The 22,376-nt window shown below is 34.8% G+C and overlaps 1 protein-coding gene across 1 annotated transcript; it reads left to right on the top strand.

Annotated features, from left to right (window-relative positions):
- The first annotated feature begins 11,403 nt into the window (after positions 1-11,403).
- LOC140451634 (uncharacterized) lies at positions 11,404-12,069 on the top strand. Its single transcript, XM_072545478.1, has one exon. The coding sequence runs from the start codon at positions 11,404-11,406 to the stop codon at positions 12,067-12,069; it is 666 nt and encodes a 221-aa protein (XP_072401579.1).
- Positions 12,070-22,376: the final 10,307 nt, after the last annotated feature.

The following is a 22,376-nucleotide window of genomic DNA, read 5'->3' as shown; positions in this document are numbered from 1 at the left end:
ACAATTTCATCTCAGAAAACTAAAACAATCGTAAACAGCAAAGGACCAACTAGATGTAAAATAGAAATTGATGGCATCAGTATTGAACAAGTAATAGAAATAAAATACCTGGGAATTACACTGTCTAGCTATGGAGGCCTGAACAAGGAAGTAAGAGATCAAGTACAACAAGCAAATAGACTGGCAGGATGCCTTAATAACACTATATGGCGAAACAGTCACATTAACACTGAGATGAAGTCCAGAATTTATAAAGTCAGTGTAAGACCAATAATGACATATGCCTCAGAAACAAGACTCGACACAGCCACAACGCAAAGGCTACTGGAAACGGCAGAGATGAGAGTACTGAGAAGAATTACAGGAAATACGCTAAGAGATCGAAAGAGAAGTGAAGTCATTAGAAGAAAATGTAACATACAGTGTATAAATGAATGGACACAAAATAGAAAAAAGAATGGAATAACCACATAAGCAGAATGGAGGAGACCCGTGTCGTCAAAATAGCAAGAGATAAGTCACTAATTGGCCGAAGAAGTATCGGACGACCGCGAAAAAGATGGAGTGACAATCTTCCATAGAGGTATTAATTCGCCAATGAACAAGCAGAATTGCTTATAAAGAGGAAGAAGAATAAGAAGAAGAAGATATAGAATTTTTATAATTTATAATGATATTAACTTACTTACTTACTTACTTACTTACTTACTTACTAGCCAACGCCCACCCTTGGCATGTTAGCCATTTGGTGGCGCGCTGACCAGTATAGACGAGCCAGTATCATCCTCCTCGGGTGGGTCTGTTTTCAGGGCTGGGCACTCTGAAAGGTGAGCAGCATCCATCTGGGGCTGATCACATAGTGGACAGTTGTCATTTCGCGGACGCCGATGCGATGTAGATGGGAGGCCAGATAGTCATGCCCCGTAGTTGTTCTGAACACGGCTACACTAATGGGTCTCAGCAAGTTGCGAGGGATTGGTGACTCTATTAGGTGGGCCCAAGATTTTCCAGCACCGGCTTGTATTTGCTGCTCTTTTATCTTCGCTTTGATTCCTCTTATAATGGTGGACTTTGCTGATGTGTACGATTGGAAGCTAGGGGGCTGTGGAAGAGTAATGCCTTCTTTTGCAAGTTCATCCGCCGCTTCATTTCCTTCAACACCGATATGACTAGGGATCCATTGTAGAGTAATCAGCCACCCTTTTTCCATCAAGTTCGATAGTTGGACGCGGCAGGATATTGTTTTGGCACAGTCGGTGTATCGATTTGTCGACAGGGCGAGGATTGCGGCTTGGCAGTCGATGAAGAAGGCAACTTTTTGGGGGTGTTTTAAATTCTCAAGATTTTTTGCAGCTTCGTGTATAGCAGCAATTTCGCCGTCGTAGTTGGTGAGAGGGGCACCCACAGCTATAGAGCCTTTGAAGAACGTTGAGACATATCCTGCTCCTGTTCTTCCCGAGTCCGGCATCGAGGATCCATCGCAGTAGATGTGGAGCCACTCATGTGCTGGGTACTTGGTGTGTATCGTCTCTAGGGCGGCTTTCCTTAGGGCAATGTCTGACGATAAGTGCTTCGGGTCGTTATGGTTTTCAAGCAGTAATTCTGTGTTTGGTAGACAGCGGGCCAGTGTGGTTTGCGCTGGGAAGGGGGCGGCTTCCGACAGGACAATGTGGTATTTTTCCATGATTTGGTTTGCTACTGTAAGAGGAGTGGTTTGTGTTTTAAGACGTGAGGCTGCTTGTCTATATTCGTCCCATTTTTGTGGAAGTATTCGTCTTTGCCTTTCCCAGAAGGTTAACGCGTGTTGCTCTCTGCGGCACTGTATTGGTTCAATACCGGTCTGGGCTTCCATTGATGTAATCGGTGTTGATTTTGGAGCACCGGTGATGACGCGAAGGGCAGTGTTTTGGGCGACTTAAATCTTGGAGGTGGTGTTTGTACTCGCAGTTATTGTAGCTTCACTCCCATATTCTAATATCGGCCGGACATAGGTTTTGTATGTTGCTACCAGGACATCTTGCGTGGCGCCCCACTTTGTTGCTGTGAGACGTTTGAGCAGTCGACATCTCTTTGTGGCTTTCTGTGCAATGTCGTCGATTTGAGGTTTCCACGTCATTTTCTTATCTATGTACACCCCCAAGTATTTTGTTACGTCCTGTCTTTCCAGATCAACTCCTTTATACGTCAGCTTGACAACAGTCTGTTTTGTTGAAAGGCTAAGAACTTGATATACGGTTTTGGTTGTACTGACTTTTAGGCAGTTTTTATCCTCCGTTAATAATGATATTAACTGATCTTTTAAAAATTCTAGTATAATACTTAAAAAACCTAATAAAATAAATATTACAAAATTGTGTTACTAAAAATTTCAATTCCAATAATATTTCTTAAAAATGTGATTGGTACAAATAAAATGAAAACATCACACAATAAAATGTTTAGTTTTGATGTTTGAATGTTATATCTATATATCTATTAAATGTATTATCATAGTAAATATACAATATGGTATGGATACACTATATGGTAAAAATGCAAGATGAGTGAGTAAATTAAATTTATTATTGTGTCAAACGAAATATTATAAGTCCGCTTAAAAGGATTAGTTCTCAATTTCTGTTTTAAATGTAGTAAAAACTTCTTGAAATTTAAGAGACACATTAAATGGCACTTGTACTAAATTTTCTTGTAATATTTTGTTATTATTACAGTAAGTGTTATTTACACGTTAACTGTTAATTTTGAAAAATATGTTTGCAAATAATTTGTACTCAGGACTTAAAATTACACAAAATGACTATTATCTTCAATATATGTGTGGACCGTTTTGCGGTTATATACTGTTGAACAAAAATACTAAATAATAATAAAATTTGTAGAAAATGTTCCAAAAAACAAAATTATAATTTTTTCAGTAATAGAAATCATCTTTTTATTTTATATGTAAAAACAAAAAAATGTAAAATAAGTCAATTAAATAATTTGCAGAATATATGGACGAGTGTTTTCAACGAGAGAGGAATATAGTGCAATATTATCTACTGAACACTTAATAAGAACTGTTACTCGCCTGTTTTCATAATTACTGAACTTCTGACAGCTTCTAAGTGTATCTATACCCAGACTTAATACATCACTATCTATAGGGTATCTCTTGTCAATACAGTATGCCTCTCATCTATTAGTTTTCTCTAAATCCGTTTTTGCCTGAATGCTGATCATAAATTAAATTTGGACTTGGAAGGTATTTTTTCCCACTGGCGAACAGTCCAGTCAAAATATTATGTCGCAAATATCTTATCCCCTCTGTATATTACATTTTTCATACTTCTCATCATCACTCTTATCTATTTCATCCTCTTAACTTTCATCCAGATGTGGGTCCAATATTAGTTATCTCTAGTTCACACTTATCTTCTTTCAGATTTGTCCATTTTAAGTACTTTTCTTGTAATTGTGTTTTTAAATATTCGCATTGTAAGTCTGAACTATAATTGCGCTTTTCGATGCTTAAAATAACTGGTTTATATTTGATGCCTTTCGTTTCATACTGTATCTAATTCCCACTTATCAAATAAAAATTGTTGATTATCCATTTTCAATCTTTGAAATAAGTTATTTTGTATGTTATATATGTAGATGATACCTACTGTAATAAAGTATTGTATATATGCTTTGCACCGAAAGAAGTGTCTGTAAAGATTTGTTTTTAATGTTATAGCCCTATGTGATATTTCCTGGATAAGAAACCATGTAAATACTCTAAAATGCTTTGATACTGACTAAAAATCAGTTAATATACTGGTGTGATAGTGTATGGTGCACCTTAGGCAGTTTATATAAGAAAATATTTATTCAGAGGTCCAAATTGTTAAACTATTAGAGATTTCCGCAATTTCACAAGTTTTATAAACATATATAATTTATTATTGTAGCCCAAAATATACATAAATATACATATATATATATATATATATATATATATATATATATATATATATATATATATATATATATATATATATATTTGTATATATATATATAATATATATATATAAGTATATATATATATATATATATATATATATATATAGGATAGTTATAGCATATTTTTAATTCTTTGGCATTATATATGTTCAAAATGCATTTTCATGTTATACTACTCATGTTACCAACGAATAAACTATTAGTTTCCTACCTTCGTGATTTTTTATTTTCCTATTCATATTGTACCTTTAAAAGCATATTATTTTGACTATCTAAATTGTGTTGTCTCAGCTTGTGTAGATGAGAGACGCTGAACTGAGTAGGGGTCCTTCAGTACTTTGTGCAAGACAGACTGGGCGGGGAAGTCCTCAACTCCAACACGGCGCATATCAATGGCTGGTAGGGAACGTTCCTGTAGATATGCAGGACAGGTATGAATAAGGCTTCGCCAAATAAGTACCTGCGGATCAACGGAGGACATGACACAGGTCAACAGCTGTGTTATTAGTGGCCCGTGGCTGAGGAATACAATTCCTGACAGGTGCGGTACCAAAAAAGTCGCAGGCGAAAAGCAAAAATACTGATTTAACCGGCTATGATACTGCGAACACTCACCAACCCGGCCGGCAAGCGTGGTGTTTTAATGCCAAAACACCCCTCAAAACACAACATGTTGAACTTGAACAAAATGGGACGATAACTCAGGTGGGTAGAGCTAGCAGCTCAGAATCCCACACCGGAAAACCGGTCAGCCTCACGGATTCTGGGGGAGGCACAAGCTCAACAAAACGCGCCAAAACAGATACGAACAAACAAAAACAGTTACTAGTAGCCACAGCCATAGTATATAAAGATGAAAATGTCTACGAATTAGAAGAAGAACTATCCAAGAAAAAGTGGGATATTGTAGGACTGTCAGAAGTGAAAAGAAGAGGCGAAAAATGCATGCATCTAAACTCTGGAAATCGCTTATACTATACAGGGAAAATAGACGAAACATATGGTGGAGTAGAATTTCTTGTTAAAAAGTATCTCACATCATACATTTCTACATATAAAAGCGTTTCTGATAGAGTAGCTTATATTATAATAGACCTAGATAATAAAACCAAGATCAAGATTATACAAGTGTATGCTCCCACAACAACACATCAGGAAGAGGTAGTTGAAATGTTCTACGAAGATTTGATAACAGCATTAGAGGAAAATGATACAAAGTATACTATCATTATGGGAGATTTTAACGCAAAATTAGGTAAAAAAGAAAATACTGAAACTAAAATAGGGATGCATGGTTATGGCACATGAAATGAAAGAGGAGAAAAATAATATAACTTCTTAGAACAACAAAATTTATATGCCATGAACACACACGTCAAGAAACCAGCAAACCGAAAATGGACGTGGATATCTCCCGATAAAAATACGAAAAACGAGATCGATTACTTCTTATGTGGGAACAAAGACATTTTTCAAGATATAACTGCTCTCAATCGATTCATAACTGGCAGCGATCATCGCCTTTTAAGAGCAAGGATTCATATTAAACAGACGAAAACTAGTAGAAACAGGCCACATAATTATTGTAATCAGATAGATCAAACTAAAATACAACAGAAGGGAGATGAGTATAGAGAAGTCTTAAGAAAAGAATTTGTAGAACATTATCAACAAGAATACTCCGACATGAACACAATTAATACAGAAATGCAACGAAAGCTCTTGAAAGCCGGACTGACTGTTGCAAAGAAAACGAAAAATAAAGAAGACAGAATAAGTGACAGAACAAAACGGTTGATGGAAAAAAAAACGCACCTTTCTAAGCGAAGGAAAGCGAAACACCAATGGTTTCAAAGAATTGAATAAACAAATAAAGAAGGGAGTAAAGGAAGATTTAAGGATCTATAATGAAAACAAGGTAGAAAAATAATAAAAAAGAACCGAGGCCTGAAATGCCTAAGATCAAACTTAGGAAAGCCTATAATAATCTCATTGAAGGATAAAGATGGAAAAGAAATAAGAGAAAAGAACGAAATCTAAAAGTTACTCAAACATTTTCCGTGATTTATATTCCTCAAACAAGAACCCAGATAACATTGCAAAGGAAGATCTTAAGAGAAAGATAACGAATGTCAACTCAGAAATACTCCCTAACATAGAATCCTTCGAAATAAAACAAGCTATGGCATAACTAAAGAACAATAAGGCTCCGGGCCCAGATGGAATACTTGTAGAAATGTTGAAGGAGGGGAATGAAATTATTCTTTTCAACGAATGTCTTCACAGAGGAGAAGTCCCAGATGATTGGAATGAAAGTTTGACAATACTTCTCTTCAAAAAGGGAGACAGGGTAAATTTGAAGAACTATAGGCCAATCTCCCTACTGTCCCAAATGTACAAACTGTTTATGAGAGTAATAACTAACAGGTTAACGTCGAAACTCGATAGCTATCAACCGGTAGAGCAGGCAGGATTCCGAAAGGGTTACAGTACAGCGGATCATCTTCTTACAGTCAGAACGCTAATAGGGAAAGCCAATGAATATCAATTGAACTTATACATTAACTCCGTTGATTACGAAAAGGCATTCGACTCCATAGAACTTTGGGCAATAGAGAGAGCTATGAACAACTGCAGGATACACTCCCGATACAGAATACTCATACATAATATTTACAAGAAAACTACAATGAAAATACAAGTAGATGTGAAAACCAAAGCTATACCAATCAACAGAGGAGTTCGCCAGGGAGATGTTATCTCACCAAAGCTATTCACATTTGGACTGGAAGACGTGTTCAAATACATTAACTGGGTAGATAAAGGAATAAATGTTAATGGAAGAAAACTGAGTCATTTGAGATACGCTGATGAAATTGTAATATTGGCTACAAGTTTCAAAGAGCTACAGACCATGATGACGCAACTATTTCAAGCTTCGTAAAAAGTAGGTATTAAGATGAACTTGCAAAAAACAAAAATAATGACAAATACACCGAACATTAGAGAAATAACGTTGAACGACATAAATTTAGAAACAGTTAGCGAATACATCTACCTGGGACAGATAATGAAAGTTAACAAAGAAAATCAAACTGCCGAAATTACCAGAAGAATTAGGTTAACATGGGTAGGATTTGGAAAACTGAGTTGAATCTTGAAAAGCACTAAAATAGAACAATATTTGAAAACCAGAATTTACGATCAGTGTATCCTCCCTGTACTCACAGACGTGGACACTCACCAAGCCTAATATGGATAAAATAGTAAAAGCACAAAAAACGATGAAATGATTCATGCTCGGGGTGAGACTTAGACAAAAAAACAAACAAATGGATTAGAAGCAAAGACGCAGGAGAACATGCTGCCAAATTAAAATGAAGCTTCGCAGGACAGAATTCCCGACTAAAAGATAAAAGAGGAAACCACGAAATATAATATTGGAGACCATGGTTAGGAAAGAGAAGCAGAGGAAGACCACAAATGAGATGGGCTGATGATATTAAGAAGATCGGAGGACACAACTGGAAGCAAGTGGCGCAAAATAGAAAACACTCGATTGATTTGGGGGAGGCATATGTTCAAAGTTGGATTACTTAAGGGTGAAGAAGAAGAAGAAAAAGAAATTGTGCTGATGGTGGTTACAAAATAAACAAAACCATAAGAAACAGACTAATAAACTTTGCAAGCACCACAATAGTAGGAGGAACAAGATTTACCCATAAAATGATACACACAGGTATATGGAAATCACCTGACAACGAAATCGTTAACCAGATAGATCACATATCATGATAGATATAAGGCATTCTTCCGACCTCATAGATGTCAAAAGCTACCGAGGTCCAAACATAGATAGTGACCACCTTCTAGTAAGGGTAAAAATCAGAGGAAGAATATCAAACCTAAGAAAGGATAAAGATATAAAACAATATATAATTAATGTTGATAATCTACTCATTGAAACCATTACGAAAGTGTATAGGAGATAAATGTATGAGAAAATGGAGAGTCTGGAGGCAGGGGAAAATGTGAAGTAATTTTGGACAAAATGTAGAAATTTACATAATAACTGAGAATGCAACGGAAATATTGGGGAAAACCAAACCAGTTAAACAAAACGAATGGTTTGACGAGAAGTAACAAGAAGTAACAGATAACAAAAATAGAGCATACCTAAGTACAAATCAAACTGGATGCACAAGAAGAGCAAAGGAGGAATACTGGACTCTAACAAGAGAAAAAAAAAGATTACATAGAAGAAAAAAAGGCAATTTGAGGAAAAGCAGTTAGAAAGCATAGAATGGCTAAGAAATCAAAACAAAACTCGAAAGTGTTACAGAAATCTAAACCAAATTTATAAAGAGTTTAAGCCAAAAATAGGGAAATGTAAAGATGGAGAAGGAAATGTCCTAAGTGATACGGCCTCAATTTTTGAACAGATGAGTTGAATTATTTTATGGAAAATTTAATGGTCATCATATCGAAGAAGCAGATAACACCCTAGCAGATCGAAATGATTGGAATCTATTCAACCCAAGCGAAAGACCTTTTACCACTGAAGAGGTTGCTCAAGCCATTAACAAGCTTAAAAATAATAAATACAATACAAACACTGCATAAACATTTACTTCTTGTCCGGCAAAATGAGACTATGCCGTATGAATGATCTGAAGACGTGATATGCCCGTTACATAAAAAAGACGATCAGGTACAATGTGACAACTACAGAGATATAACCCTGTTAACAACTGCCAACGAAATACTAGCAAAATATTCCCTAGGAATCGAATCAAATAGGATTAAAAATGAATCTCGACAAAACAAAGATATTAAGCAACAGCCTAGAAAACATCACGATAGATAACATCAATGTAGAAAAGGTAAAACAATATATATATCTAGGACATGCAATTAAAAACGAAAAGGAAAATCAAACCCTAGAAATTAAAAGAAGGACACAATTATCATGGGCTGCTTTTGGGAAGTTGAGCTTCATTTTAAAAGACAGAAAAATCCCAATACACTTAAAACGAAAAACCTATGACACTTGTATACTACCAGTTGCAACTTATGGATTGGAAACTATGGCACTAACAAGAAAAATGGCAGAACAATTAAGAGTAACTCAACGGGCCATGGAGAGGGCCATGTTAAATATAAGCCTCAGAGACAAAATTCCTAACACCGAAATACGTCGAAGAACTAAAGTAACCGACATCATGGAAAAAATAGCGACATTGAGATGGCAATGGGTAGCACATGTAGCAAGACAAGACACCAACAGATGGTCTCATAAAGTGACATTCTGGAGACCTCGAGAAACAAAAAGAAGCGTGGGAAGACCCAAAAAGAGATGGATAGACGATATAACAGCTGTAGCTGGAAAGTAATGGATGAGAATTGCAAAAGATAGGGAAGCGTGGAAACAATTGGAGGAGGCCTATGTCCAACAATGGATGAATGAAGGCTGAAGAAGAAGAAGAAGATTCCCTAGGAAATAATACACGTTTACACAGTGGGCACAGTTAGAAAATACCAGGCCTGATTTACACTAAAACAATCAACAATTGACCAGATTTATTCAATACGACAGATCCTCGAGAAAACGTTAGAATTTAACATTCAAACCCATTACCTATTCGTCGACTTTAAGGCCGCATATGACAGTGTCAAGAAAACAATACTATACCAATCAATGCGTGAGTTTGGTATACCAGAAAAACATCCGATTAACGAGAATGGCAATGTCTAACTTAAAAGCCAGTGTTAAGACACAGAGAGAAAATTCTCGATCCTTTGAGATAAAGAATGGACTCAGATAAGGGGATTCCCTGGCTTGCCTCCTATTTAACATTGCCTTGGAAAAGGCAGTCCGAGACACACGAATTAGAGACGGCGTTACTGTTTATAATAGATCGGTACATGCATATGATCGAAATCTTAGCATTCGCTAATGAGTTCAAAAAGAAACAACCTGTAGTTTAGACAAGTGAAGCTGAACAAGCTTTTTTAAAAATTAAAGAACTTCTAATTTCTGCCCCTATTTTAGCTCAGCCCAATTTTGATCTTCGCTTTGTTGTGCAATGTGATGTAATTGACACTGGTCTTGGTGGTGTTTTGACACAAACTATAGATGGTGAAGAAAAGGTTATAGCGTATGTTAGTAGATCTCTTTACAGAGCTAAAAGAAATTACTCAGTTACAGAGCGAGAATGTCTTGCTGTGATCTTCGCTATCGAGAAATTTCGAGTTTACATTGAGGGAGTCGTTTTCGGTCATTACCGACCACCATTCACTTCTATGGTTGAATAAATTGTCCAATCCTACTGGTAAATTGGCCAGATGTATAATTGTAGATATTGAGGATAACACTCTTTTCATTAAGTGATAAATGTGTAACTTTAATTTTTTAACTGGTGTATAATCACACGTTAATTCCATATTCTATAAACTCACTATTCACTCTTGCAAAAAACAACTGTGTCAGATCTCTTCACTCGCTTATAATCGACTGAACAAAATATTCTGATATTAATAAATGACTATTTAAAGACAATTAACCATTTTATTAATCATTGGTTTTCCAAACAAAATCGAAATTTATACTATTTAAAATAGCGTTCACATTTATCGGAAACCATCTTTCGCTAATCGACTTTTTTTATCTAAACTATCAAAAGACTATTAACTAAATACCTATTTATTTTAAGAGTTTCTTTATTGCTTGTTATTTAATGGGTCATTATCATAACGACAAAAATAACCATAAATAAGGTTACTAAAATAAACAGATTTATATAAATATAATATGCTTTGAAAATGGTTTAAATATCTAATAAACCGAAACAAATAATGTCATTCCCTTGAAGTACCTACGTCTATGACCAGCTGAATAATCCCTAGATTACTGTTCTAACAATAGCAGGTAAGTAAATTTTACGATAGTCCATGTGACGCTACAAAGAGCGGCTAAAGTTGGTATTACTAGTAGCAGGCGTTCATATTGCCTTTACAAGTTGGTTTTCGAACAGTTAGTGACCTCTGCTTGGTTCAGCGAGTAAACGGAAGTTTTTCTTAAATTTATTTAACTATTTTCTTGTGTTTTGTGGGTTCTGTAGGCGGTTAATACAGGCAGGAGTAAACTCGGTAAGAACTTCTTTGAATTTGTTAGTGTTTAAGCTTTCAATTTCATATTTATGTTGCTTGGTAATCTCACGAGGAGTGCGGTGAACGCCATGTTTTTACAATGTAGAACTGTCGGACAAAACGGCAAGTGACAACAGTCGACAAAAAGCCTAAGTTATGTGGTTTTTTTCAGATCTGACAATGGGCCGGTACATAAGGACGACGAATAGACAGAGCTGGAATGAAGAGAGCATGAAATTTGCTGTGTAAGCCGTTTTAGATGGGCAAATGGGGTACCGAAAGGCTTCTGCTAATTTCCACGTTCCTCAGACAACACTAGAGAGACGCATAAAAAAGACTCGTGAACTTGGGTTGTCAGCTAGTGAATCGTCTAGAAAAATGCTTGGATGGTATAAAAGTGTTTTTTCCAAGGAACAGGAAGAAGAATTAGCCCAACATATTGTCAATATGGAAGAGAGGCTTTTTGGCCTTACACTAATGGATCTACGCCATTTAGCGTTTGAATTAGCTGAAGTCAATGGAATTGATCACACCTTCAACAGGAGCAAAAAAGCTGTTGGCAAAGATTGGCTGTATGCATTTCTAAAAAGGAATCCAAGACTTTCGCTGCGCTCTCCGGAGCAAACTTCCTTGGCGCGAGCTAAGGGATTCAATCGAGATGCAGTTAATAAATTTTTCGACCTGTTAGAAGACATATTAAAGAAATATAACATTTCCCCTAAGGATATCTATAATGTTGACGAAACAGGAATCACGACGGTTCCTAATAAGGCATCAAAAATTGTAGCGCAGAGGGGGAAGAAACAAGTAGGTGCTTTAGCTTCATCTGAAAGAGGAACACTAGTGACAGCCGAGACCTGTATGAGTGCTGCTGGAAACTACATGCCCACAATGTTTTTAATGAGGTCCCCATTTTACCCGAACGGTGTCTAGAACGGGGACATTTGCATTTTTTCATAGTTTTAGATTTTGACCAAGTAATAAATAAAAATCAAAATAAAATAAAGAGAACACATGGGTAGAGCATTTTGAGAACTTATTAACAGAGAGAAGAGAAAGGTTTAAACAGACAAATGAACAAGTGGAAGTAGAAGGAAGAATCGAAATATCAATAGAACAAGTGAAAGAAGCAGTTAAGGGAATGAAATTAAGAAAATCTCCAGGCCCAGGCGGAATACATCCAGAGTTGATTAGGTATGGATCATCAAAACTGTTTGAGATGATCCGAAAATTATTCGAAAGATGCTTAAACGGAGAAGAAGTTCCAGAAGAATGGAGACAATCGTATATCTCTCCAATACACAAGAAAGGCACAAAGATGGATCCTAAAAACTATAGAGGGATCGCAGTGATTGCTACTATAGGCCGACTATACTCAAAAGTACTACGAAACCTGATAGAAAATGATATTAAAGACAAACAACCCGAAGAACAAGCGGGATTTAGGGCCGGACGCCCCACTATGGATAATATTTTCACATTAAAAATTGCAATGGAAAAACGAGTGCAGAGAAATAGAGAAACTCATATGACAGTGTACCGATCTCCCAACTATGGATAGAAATGGTTAACTTGAAAATAAACCCAATTCTTATTAACGCCACTCAAAAATATTACGAACAAAACTTTGCAAGAATTAAAATGGGACAAGAAATCACCTCTCCTTTTCAAACAACAAAAGGACTAAGACAAGGCTGCTGTCTGTCACCCACCTTATTTAAAATCTATTTGGACAGATCCTTAGTGAAATGGGTAAAAAAATGTAGAAACATGGGGATAACGGTGGAAGAAAACAAGCTATATACACTTTTCTTTGCGGATGACCAGGTAGTAATTGCCGAAGACAGCTACGATCTTAGCTATATGGTAAGAAAACTGCAAGAAGAATATGAGGTAGCAGGTCTAAACATGAATATGACAAAATGTGAATATCTCTCAGTGGGAACAGATGAAATATGTGACCTAGTCTTGGAAGACGACAAAATTAAAGGCGTGCAATCCTGCAAATATTTGGGGGTCATTTTCAACAAGAAGGGAGATAGCGAAGATGAAATCAGGGAAAGAATAAACAAGGGCAGAGCAGCGACCCGTGCCTTAAACTCTCTTCTCTGGCAAAAAACAATTCGACGAGAAACCAAAAAACACATTTACGGTAGTATAGTCCAAAGTATTACACTTTACGGTTCGGAAGTATGGGACGTCACCAAAGCTAATAGAAACAAACTTATGACGACAGAAATGGATTATCTGAGACGAAGCTGCGGTAGATCGAAACTGGAGAGAGTTAGAAACGAACAAATAAGAAACGAAATGAAAATGGAGAGAAAATATCAATGATGACATAGAAAGAAAACAATTAATCTGGTTCGGACATGTTAAAAGAATGCCAGAGTACAGATGGCCTAGAAGAGTACTGGAATGGATCCCTCCTGAAAGAAGAAAGAGAGGACGACCACGGAGAAGTTGGCGCAACGATATTGATGAAGCAATGGCGGCAAGAGACTTAGAAGAGGCAACTGCATATGACAGAAAAAGATGGAAATTAGGGGCGGAGAAGCGGCGACAGCCGTAATAAATCCGTTATTATATATATAATAAATAAAATAAGCCTGCCAAAACTTATTTAGTGTTAAAGTAATAATCACTAACTCTATTGCACTTTAAACAATGTTAATTACAGTATTCACTTCTTGTAAATCACTAAAAATACACTAGCGTCCCCATTTTGGACAACTCTCCCCTATCTACTTAAATAGTCAAACAGAACGTAAAATAAGCTAAAATATTGACGTTGTACGAAAAGCACACGTACTACAATATGCTTAACAATTTAGTTTTTTTCTGAGAATTTACTCCAGCTTATTTTTCAAATATACTATAGAAACATGCATATGTATATTTTGATTGTATGATAAAATTTTTAAATAAAACAAATTTAACAAAATAATGTATAGCAAGATATTCTGAGGTCATGTATATATACTGTACTGCTAAATTCCTTTGTATATAATGTCTTATATTTTCTTTTATTTTTTGGACACTTTTTTGACTGAAAAATTGGTCTGAATTTTAACGAAGATTTAAAGTTTACCAAAAATTCGATATAAGTTTCTTCTTTCTTTCTTTCTTTCTTCTTCTTTCTTTTTTGCTTCAAGTCTTCATCCGACAACGGATATATTTTTTTTATCTTTTTGTTTCTTGTGCCCATTTTTTACATTTTTTTTTTGAGCAAATAAATTTTGGTAATAACCAGTTGCACTTTTGTTATATTTTTGTAATGTATTACTTAAATAATTTCCCCGTGAAATATTTGATACTGCTGCCGCCAAACACCTTAACTGATAACCACCTCTCTTGGTGTGATTTACACGTTTACCTCCGACAAATTTTGCAATAACAGAATTGAAGCTTTCGGCATTATCATTGGTGGCGCTTTTTATCAAACTTGTTGCAGGATATTTAAGCCTATTGCTGAATGATGTAATATCGGACACGAAACGGCTTGGCTTCACATAATTTTTTGTATGTGCTGCTGTCGCCATCAGCAATAAAATATTTTAAGTTGTGCATTTGTATGCTCTGTTTAAAGCCTTCTATAAGTTTTGTAACATACATGTTGAGTAATAGCATTTTTTGACGCACAAACACAACAATACTTGTTTTTTACGTCTCAGTACAATAGCTTATCTGTTCTTTTTCCTATAATACAAGCCACACCCGAATTTCCGACAATACAGACTTATTTGATCTTCGTGCCCGCCCATGCATCATCAGCTATTACAGTAATAACAGCTTCGTTATCTTCTGGATCAACTTCACCCCATTCTGGTGTAAGACTTTCTTCTTCTTTTACAGCAGCTAACGTTAATTCCGTGGATGTATTATAAAAATTGTCCATGAGCTTCTCTTCTATTTACTGCAAAATATTTGGGTATTACACTGATCTCATGTAAAGAAGAAAAGAGAAGAATTCTGATTGAAATACAAAAAAAGTACTGGCTGATTTGACGAAATTCTACGCTATTTTTACATAATACATTATTATTATATAAGCAAATAGTGAAACAATAGTATTGTTATAAAAACAGTTATAAAAATTTAGTAGCAAAATGCCACAAATCAACAGAAAATATTTCTATTCAAACAAAAAATTAAATTAAATAATAGGTACTTACCACTGGTCTACATACAATTCCGACAATTGTCATTGACTTTTTCGTGTTGCACATAAACGTCTTCGTGAGCTACCCATTGTAAAAGCTATGAACACTGGGTTGTCGATAGTCTGAATCTGAATAAACTTTGTCCATTTAATAAGCACTAAATTCTCGTTTCGTTTCAACACCATTATTTATAACCTCACCGAGAGAGTGTAGGGTATATACCCGATAGGTAGATATCGACAACAAGGACAGTCTCTTTTGACTGAGAGAGATAACTAGTAGCTGAGCTTCCAGCTTTTCTAAAAAAGCTTAAACAAAATAGCTACTTTGTGTTACACTTTATGTTAAAAGTAAAAACAGAAAAAATATTGCTTAAAAAATGTATTAATTTATACAGAGTTAGTGCACTAGAATTTTTTAAGACCTATCATATAAAAAAAGAATTATCTCAATATCTGACATAGTTTTTGCGTAATTTTATTTAAACTTTTACATTGGAATTTAGCTATGTCCAGAATAGCGAGGAACGGCATTAAGTGGTTAAAAATGCCTCTATCTTCCAGGAACAAATATCTGTAAAATTCGTTTAATATAGGGTGGGTTATTATGCACAAAATGCATAAATATCTACTTATCTTTCCCTATAAAACAGATGATAATCTTATCACCTACCGCTCGTCACGGGACATTCGCTCACTTCTCATGTGCTAATGTCTAGCTGATTAGCCTAATATTCCCATAGCATGGCTTCTCGTTACGTTTGTAAAGAGTATATATTAAATGATAAAGATTCTCTCAGTTAAAATAATATATTTCAATTAAAAATATAAATATAATCTTATATACAGTAGATATTTTAAAAAGTTACCATTTAATTAGTTTCATTCTCTAGACCTAGTTTTAAGACACCCTAAATCATGAGAGAAAACCAAAAAATGATAAGAATGAGTCATGAAATCAATTATAAAAATATAAAATAAACACAAATAATGCCAAATTAAAATAAAACAAATTAGTGCGCATACTGCGCTAATTTTTAGCAAATTAGTAAATTTCTTTAATAGGTTGTAACAATACAGGAAAGTATTATATAGTTTTGTATTTACTTTAATTTTTACAAAGGTAGAAAATAGAATTATCCTTCTTGACTCATCCTGTAACAAATACAAAAATATTTTCTCGTAAAGGAAAAAGTGCGACTAAGATCACTGGAAATATAGTCGGCTAATTTATATATGATCAACATTTAGGTAACCTAGAGAACTATGAGGGTAATTTTCTTATTTTTACTATTTGAAAACATAATCTACACCATATAAGTAAGCACGGATTATGTAAGTGAATGGTAAAAAGTCATTTAATGTATACCTGCCCGCCTTCACTGCTACAAAGAAACGTGAAGAAATGGAAATATCCGAAAATCACTTAGGATTTTCACTATGGCATTTATTTATCTTGAGAGAACATATTAGAGTAGCTTAAGATATTGTGATGGGAACTGAATAAACACGTAGATATGCTAAAAACTGTGAAAGATATTACCGCTTAGTATTCCTAAATAACAACATAATATAGCCAATAATAGCCAATATAATATTGGCTAAATTATGGTCGAGTTAGTAGGTATCTTAGAAACTGAAAGTTTAGCCTGTTGATGTTGTTTATTATATGAAAAGGAAGATGGGAAGATAACTACAATTTTTGTTTGTGTAAGTTCAACTACTGACAGTGATTCAGTGCTACAAGAGCAAAGACCTTGAAATAGGCACTCATACTTACCAACTTCATGTCTTGAATATACACAAAGCAATACAATATAAGGGGAACAGACGAGAGGGAAGAGGAACCACCAACGATTCTTGAAGTTAAAGATGCAGTTAAAAAACTAGCCAGAAACAAATCATCCGGAATAGATAATCTCCCAGCTGAACTATGTAAAGAAGGTGGCCATGATACCATAATGGCATTGCAGCAGCTTATAAAAGAAATATGGACACAGAAATCCCTGCCCAATGATTGGAATATTGGAATACTTTGCACCATACACAAAAAAAAGGAGATATTTTTGAATGCAGAGATAAACCGCAGAATTTGCACGGCCAACATATGCTATTTTGAGCTTAACCTCTTCCTTAAATCCACAATTATATCGAGAAATACAAAAGTAAAACTCTACAAAACAATAATACGCCCAGTCCTAACATATGGGTCAGAGACCTGGACTCTAACAAAAGAAACCTAGAATAAGGTTCCGTGATAACATCAATGAAGACATGAGAAATATGGGAATACGTGCTTGGAGGAGAAAGGCGATGGATAGGGACGACCGGAGAGAAATTCTTAAGGAGGCTAGGATCCAAGTAGGGTTGTAAAGCCAAAATGATGATGAATACAATATAACACCATATTTTTTTATAATAAATAATATGTATATCGATTCTTTTCAACTTTGATATAAATATGACAAATTACCTGACAATACCTGGCAGCTAGATTGAAAAATTAACCTCTACAGTGTCCCAGGCAATTCAGCAACATAATTGAACAGTGTTGTCATGTTAGACTGGATAAAACTGTGCCATATAATTTGTGTGTATCGCACTTTTTTACTTTATATGAGTCTATAAGTATTAATAAAGGAAATTTCTGATACTTTTTAACTAGTTAAATAAAATGTATAAAAAATGTAACACTTACTTTAACTGTAATACTGTTTTACTTTTATACTCTTTATAATTAAGTACGATTAACAAATAAACTTCACAGTATGGAAAACTGAATGCAAGACAATCTACTACTGATATGATGATCATCCCTGAATCGTGCGCAAAAATGCATATAGTCCAAAAAATATATATATAAGCAATAGATAAATGTCAATTATTTTGAAATGTATAAAAGTGTAGGCGTATTTAATTATCACATAAATCATATTAAAACACTCTGGTTTATACGTTATTATCCAGAACAGTAGTTTCCTACAAATAGGCGTACTATACATAAGAGCTTTGCGTAGCAAATTGATATAAGGCCTTAAAAGCCTAAACCTATCTATAATGTTTGTTGATGTGTTTTATGTGATAATGTACAAATTTGTGCGCTTTTTACAGAAAAAATTCTTGTAACTGCTACTTCAACCTCATTAACCTACACATTTACTTACTGCTTTTTACATTACAACTAAGTAAAGTCAAAACCATGAACTAAAACCGCTTTGGGATTATATTTTGATAACTTAATTACTAGTGCAGAAGGTAAGTGGAGATATCTTTTACAACATATTTATGTACAGTAGAACTCCAATTATCCGGACTCCAATTATCCGGATCGCCAATTATCCGGATCAGATTGAGAAAAAGAAAAAATCAAGTTTGTATAGGCGCCACGTCCTGAGAGAAATAAATATGTATGCAGGAACCGTGCGCAGTAGTTGACCCTTCTAACTGCGAACACACTGTAGTGTAGGAGACATGGTAGGAGACTATGTAGCAGGTGCCGAGAGCGTGGGTCATCGGTCTCCCTCTCTATAGCCGGTTGCTATCGCTACACTAAAGCTACACTCCTACACTAGTCAGTCGTTCAGGTTCAGTGCTTCTTCACCCTGGAGTAGAGTGAATTGATGTGTTGACTTGTCCGTGTTCCTTTGTGTTTTGATTATTGTGTTCAGTGAACTACGATGAGCTCTAAGAGGAAACGTGTGGTATTATCGTTGGCCGATAAAATTAAAATTATCAAACAATTGGACAAAGGTGTGTCGGGTAAACATTTAGCCGAGGTGTACAAAGTGGGAACGTCAACAGTATCTGACATTAAAAAAAAATTCTTTATTGTAAACTTTGTATCCGTCCTCGAGAATGAAGACGGAAGTCCATCGAGAAAAAATATGAAAACAGCTGAAAATAAAGAAATGGAAGAAGTGGTGTTTACGTGGTTCTTGCAGCAGCGAACATTGGGGAACCCTTTTTCAGGCCCTACTATTTGTGAAAAAGCTGTTTTTTGCCGAGAAAATGGACAGTGTGGCTTCAATTAAAGCGAGAAACTTTTAAAGTTGAATCAGATTCTTATGACCCTGAGTTTTTATACAATGCTGGTGAAACGGTCCTAAACTGGAAAGCCTTTCCAAAAATTACATTGACTAAATTTATTATTAGAAGAACAGACATTAAGTTTCTTTTTGTATTTTTGTGCGACCTACCTAGTTGTATTGTTGTTGTATTAGTTGAATTGGTGTTGGTATTTGTGCATTTGTTTTGTTTTTTGGTTTTTGTTGACCCTGTTGTAGGTGGATCACCCGACCTTTTCAAGATGTATGTTGCTATACCCTTTGATTGTGCTGAGTAATTCTTTTTGTTTAATCACCATTGGGAACTTTTTGTATCCATGGAATTCTCAGCATCCGTTGCTATCGAGCAAAATTAAGTCAATTTGATTTCTAACAATTTTATCTTTTCTGTTTGAAGGTGATTTCCAAGTGTATTCTAGGATGTTGTTTGAAGAAGGTGTTGGCTACTAACAGGTTGTTCTCTACGCAGAATTGTACCAGTCTATCTTCCCTATTGTTTCTGGTACCGAGACCGTACGCTCCTATGTTGTCTACTTCGGCACCACGACCAATTTTGGCGTTAAAATCGTTATCTCGCCTTTTTTGTCAGTCGCATTATTTCATCTATACATATTGTTATAAGAGTTTTCAATTGCTTCGTCTGATTTTTCACTTGTTGGAGCATAGACCTGAATAACATATATGTTTCTATGGGTTGTTCATAATTACAACATTGCTACTCTATCATTTAGAGGGATGAAGTCTATGACTGACTGCGCAATGTTGTCCGATACTAATATAGCCGTTCCATATTGATGTTCTGGGTCAGTTCCTCCTGACCAGCAGATATATCCATCTTTTATTTTTTGTTTTCCTGAACCAGCCCATCTTACTTCACTCATCCCCAAGATGTCTATTTTTATTCTTCTCATCTCGGCTTCAGTGTTTGCAAGTTTTCCAGACATGAATAAGTTGCGTACGTTCCAGGTGGCAATGCGTACTATCCTGTTATATATTTGGATTCTTTGTCCACTGCCTTGGACCTCAGTAGTAATTGACGGGGGGATTCTTCGCACCCTCTCCCTATTTAAGCGGACTGAGGGCCATTTTCTTGTTTCCGTATGCCATTTAGCTTTGTATGCCAAACTTATTTAAAAACTTTGAACTTCATTTTTTTCAATCACGAAACAATACTATAAAGATGACCTGTACAAAGTTTCAGCAAAAACGATCAATTTGTTCTCGAGAAATCGTGCGTACCGCACGGAAAAATAAAGATTCGAGAAAAAAGCGTGAGAGAAACTGAATGGTTTGAAGAAAATTTTCTAAAAAAAATAGATCACTCAAAAGTAGAAGAGTAATTTCCTTGAAGGAGTTGAACAAAAGAAGAACTAAAGGCGGTTAACTGAAAAACAATTGATCACACTGACATATTTTTAAAACTCGATTTACTGCAAAGGTGTGAGGCGTACACAATTGAAAAGAAATTTGTCATCGACCAAGTAGCTCTTAAATACGGCCACGAAGTTCTTCTACGTCCGTCCTATCATTGCCACTAGAATGCAATTGAGTTGGTTTGGGGTATAGCAAAAAATGACTATGACAACCATGCATCCACAACAACAGGTGACGCCAGGTTCTTACTTAATGGAAAGAATCACTAGAATAAATAAAGACATTGGCAAAATTGTATTAGACATACGGAAGATCTAATCGTTTAGTCCATTCAAAGTCAAATTCAGTCCTAATTATTCGCTAGATAATTCAGATAGTGACGACTCTGATAGTGAAGTATCGGATACTGAATAAAAGCATTTTCATTGGGTGACCTTATACAGTATATAATACGTATTATTCAGTTTACAATTATTATTTATTATAGTATAGTAAACTGAATGATTACTATATTTTTTAAAGTGTCATTATTAAAATAATTTTTATTGTATTTATAATATCATATATAAATATTATATTCATTTCATTTACTTTTAATAGAAACAAATTCAATATTCTTACTGAAAAAAATATAGGAAATTAAATTACTTAATTTTTAAGTGATGTGGAACTAAATTTTAAAGCAGTAATTGTTTGAGGCCCACTAATCACCGCCTAATTCCAAATTGGCCTTCTAACATGGTTTTGACTATATTTTATTGTAACTTAAAAGGCTTAGTAATTTTTAAGAACTGTTTCGACAATTAATTTACGTACGTTTCTAATATATAATTAAATAAGATGAAATATTTGATAACAAACATAATTTATATAAAATGATTTTTAAGTAAAAATGGCCTTTAAACCTAATTTAAATATATAGGAAACCAAATATTTTATTAACATTACATTGGAATGTGTAATCACAGATTGGAATGTATAAACAGATCTCCCAAACGACACAAACTCAGTGTGTAACAGATTATGCTAAATAATATATTCAAGTGAAAAGAAGACATAAGAAAGCGAATCAAAGTAACTGTTACGGACCGTGTACTATGTTTACAACGCATGTGGACTGAACATTAATTCACAATATCGCATTAATGACTAGAAAAACACACGCACTTAGTATGCGCTTAAACATTAGTCAGTTGAGATTAGGTACACTTATTTTAGGGTATGTTAAATTATCTTAGAGAAGAGAGGGATAAGTTAAATCTTGAGATCTTAACTTTCCCGCACAATGTCGATATTATGATCTAAGATAAGAAAATAAAAATCACATTTTTGTCGTAAAATAAGTCTGTCATACATCTTAAAGCACATTTGTATAATTTATACATATTAGGTTCTTACGATTATCAGATTAGATATAGGAAAAATCGAATAACCGAAAAGAAACATAGTTACACTTCTATGATCCAACAAACAAAAACTAAATTATAATGGGTCTAGAAAATATATGGAATTTTCCTCTTTAATGATTAAGATTCTTAATCTAAAATTCATCATACTTATCAGCGACTGAGAGTTATCTAAGTTTTTGTCAGATAAAATGTAATTCCATTTTTGTGAATATAATCAATAACGCATTAAAG

This window comes from Diabrotica undecimpunctata, chromosome 10 (genome assembly GCF_040954645.1).
Source record: "Diabrotica undecimpunctata isolate CICGRU chromosome 10, icDiaUnde3, whole genome shotgun sequence".
Taxonomy (NCBI): Eukaryota; Metazoa; Arthropoda; class Insecta; order Coleoptera; family Chrysomelidae; genus Diabrotica; species Diabrotica undecimpunctata.
Note: the sequence above shows the minus strand (reverse complement) of the source record. Positions and strands in the feature narration are given on the sequence as shown.

Bases quoted from the DNA above. Each gene is read 5' to 3' on its own strand.
- LOC140451634 (XM_072545478.1), top strand. From the start codon at position 11,404: ATGGGGTACCGAAAGGCTTCTGCTAATTTCCACGTTCCTCAGACAACA.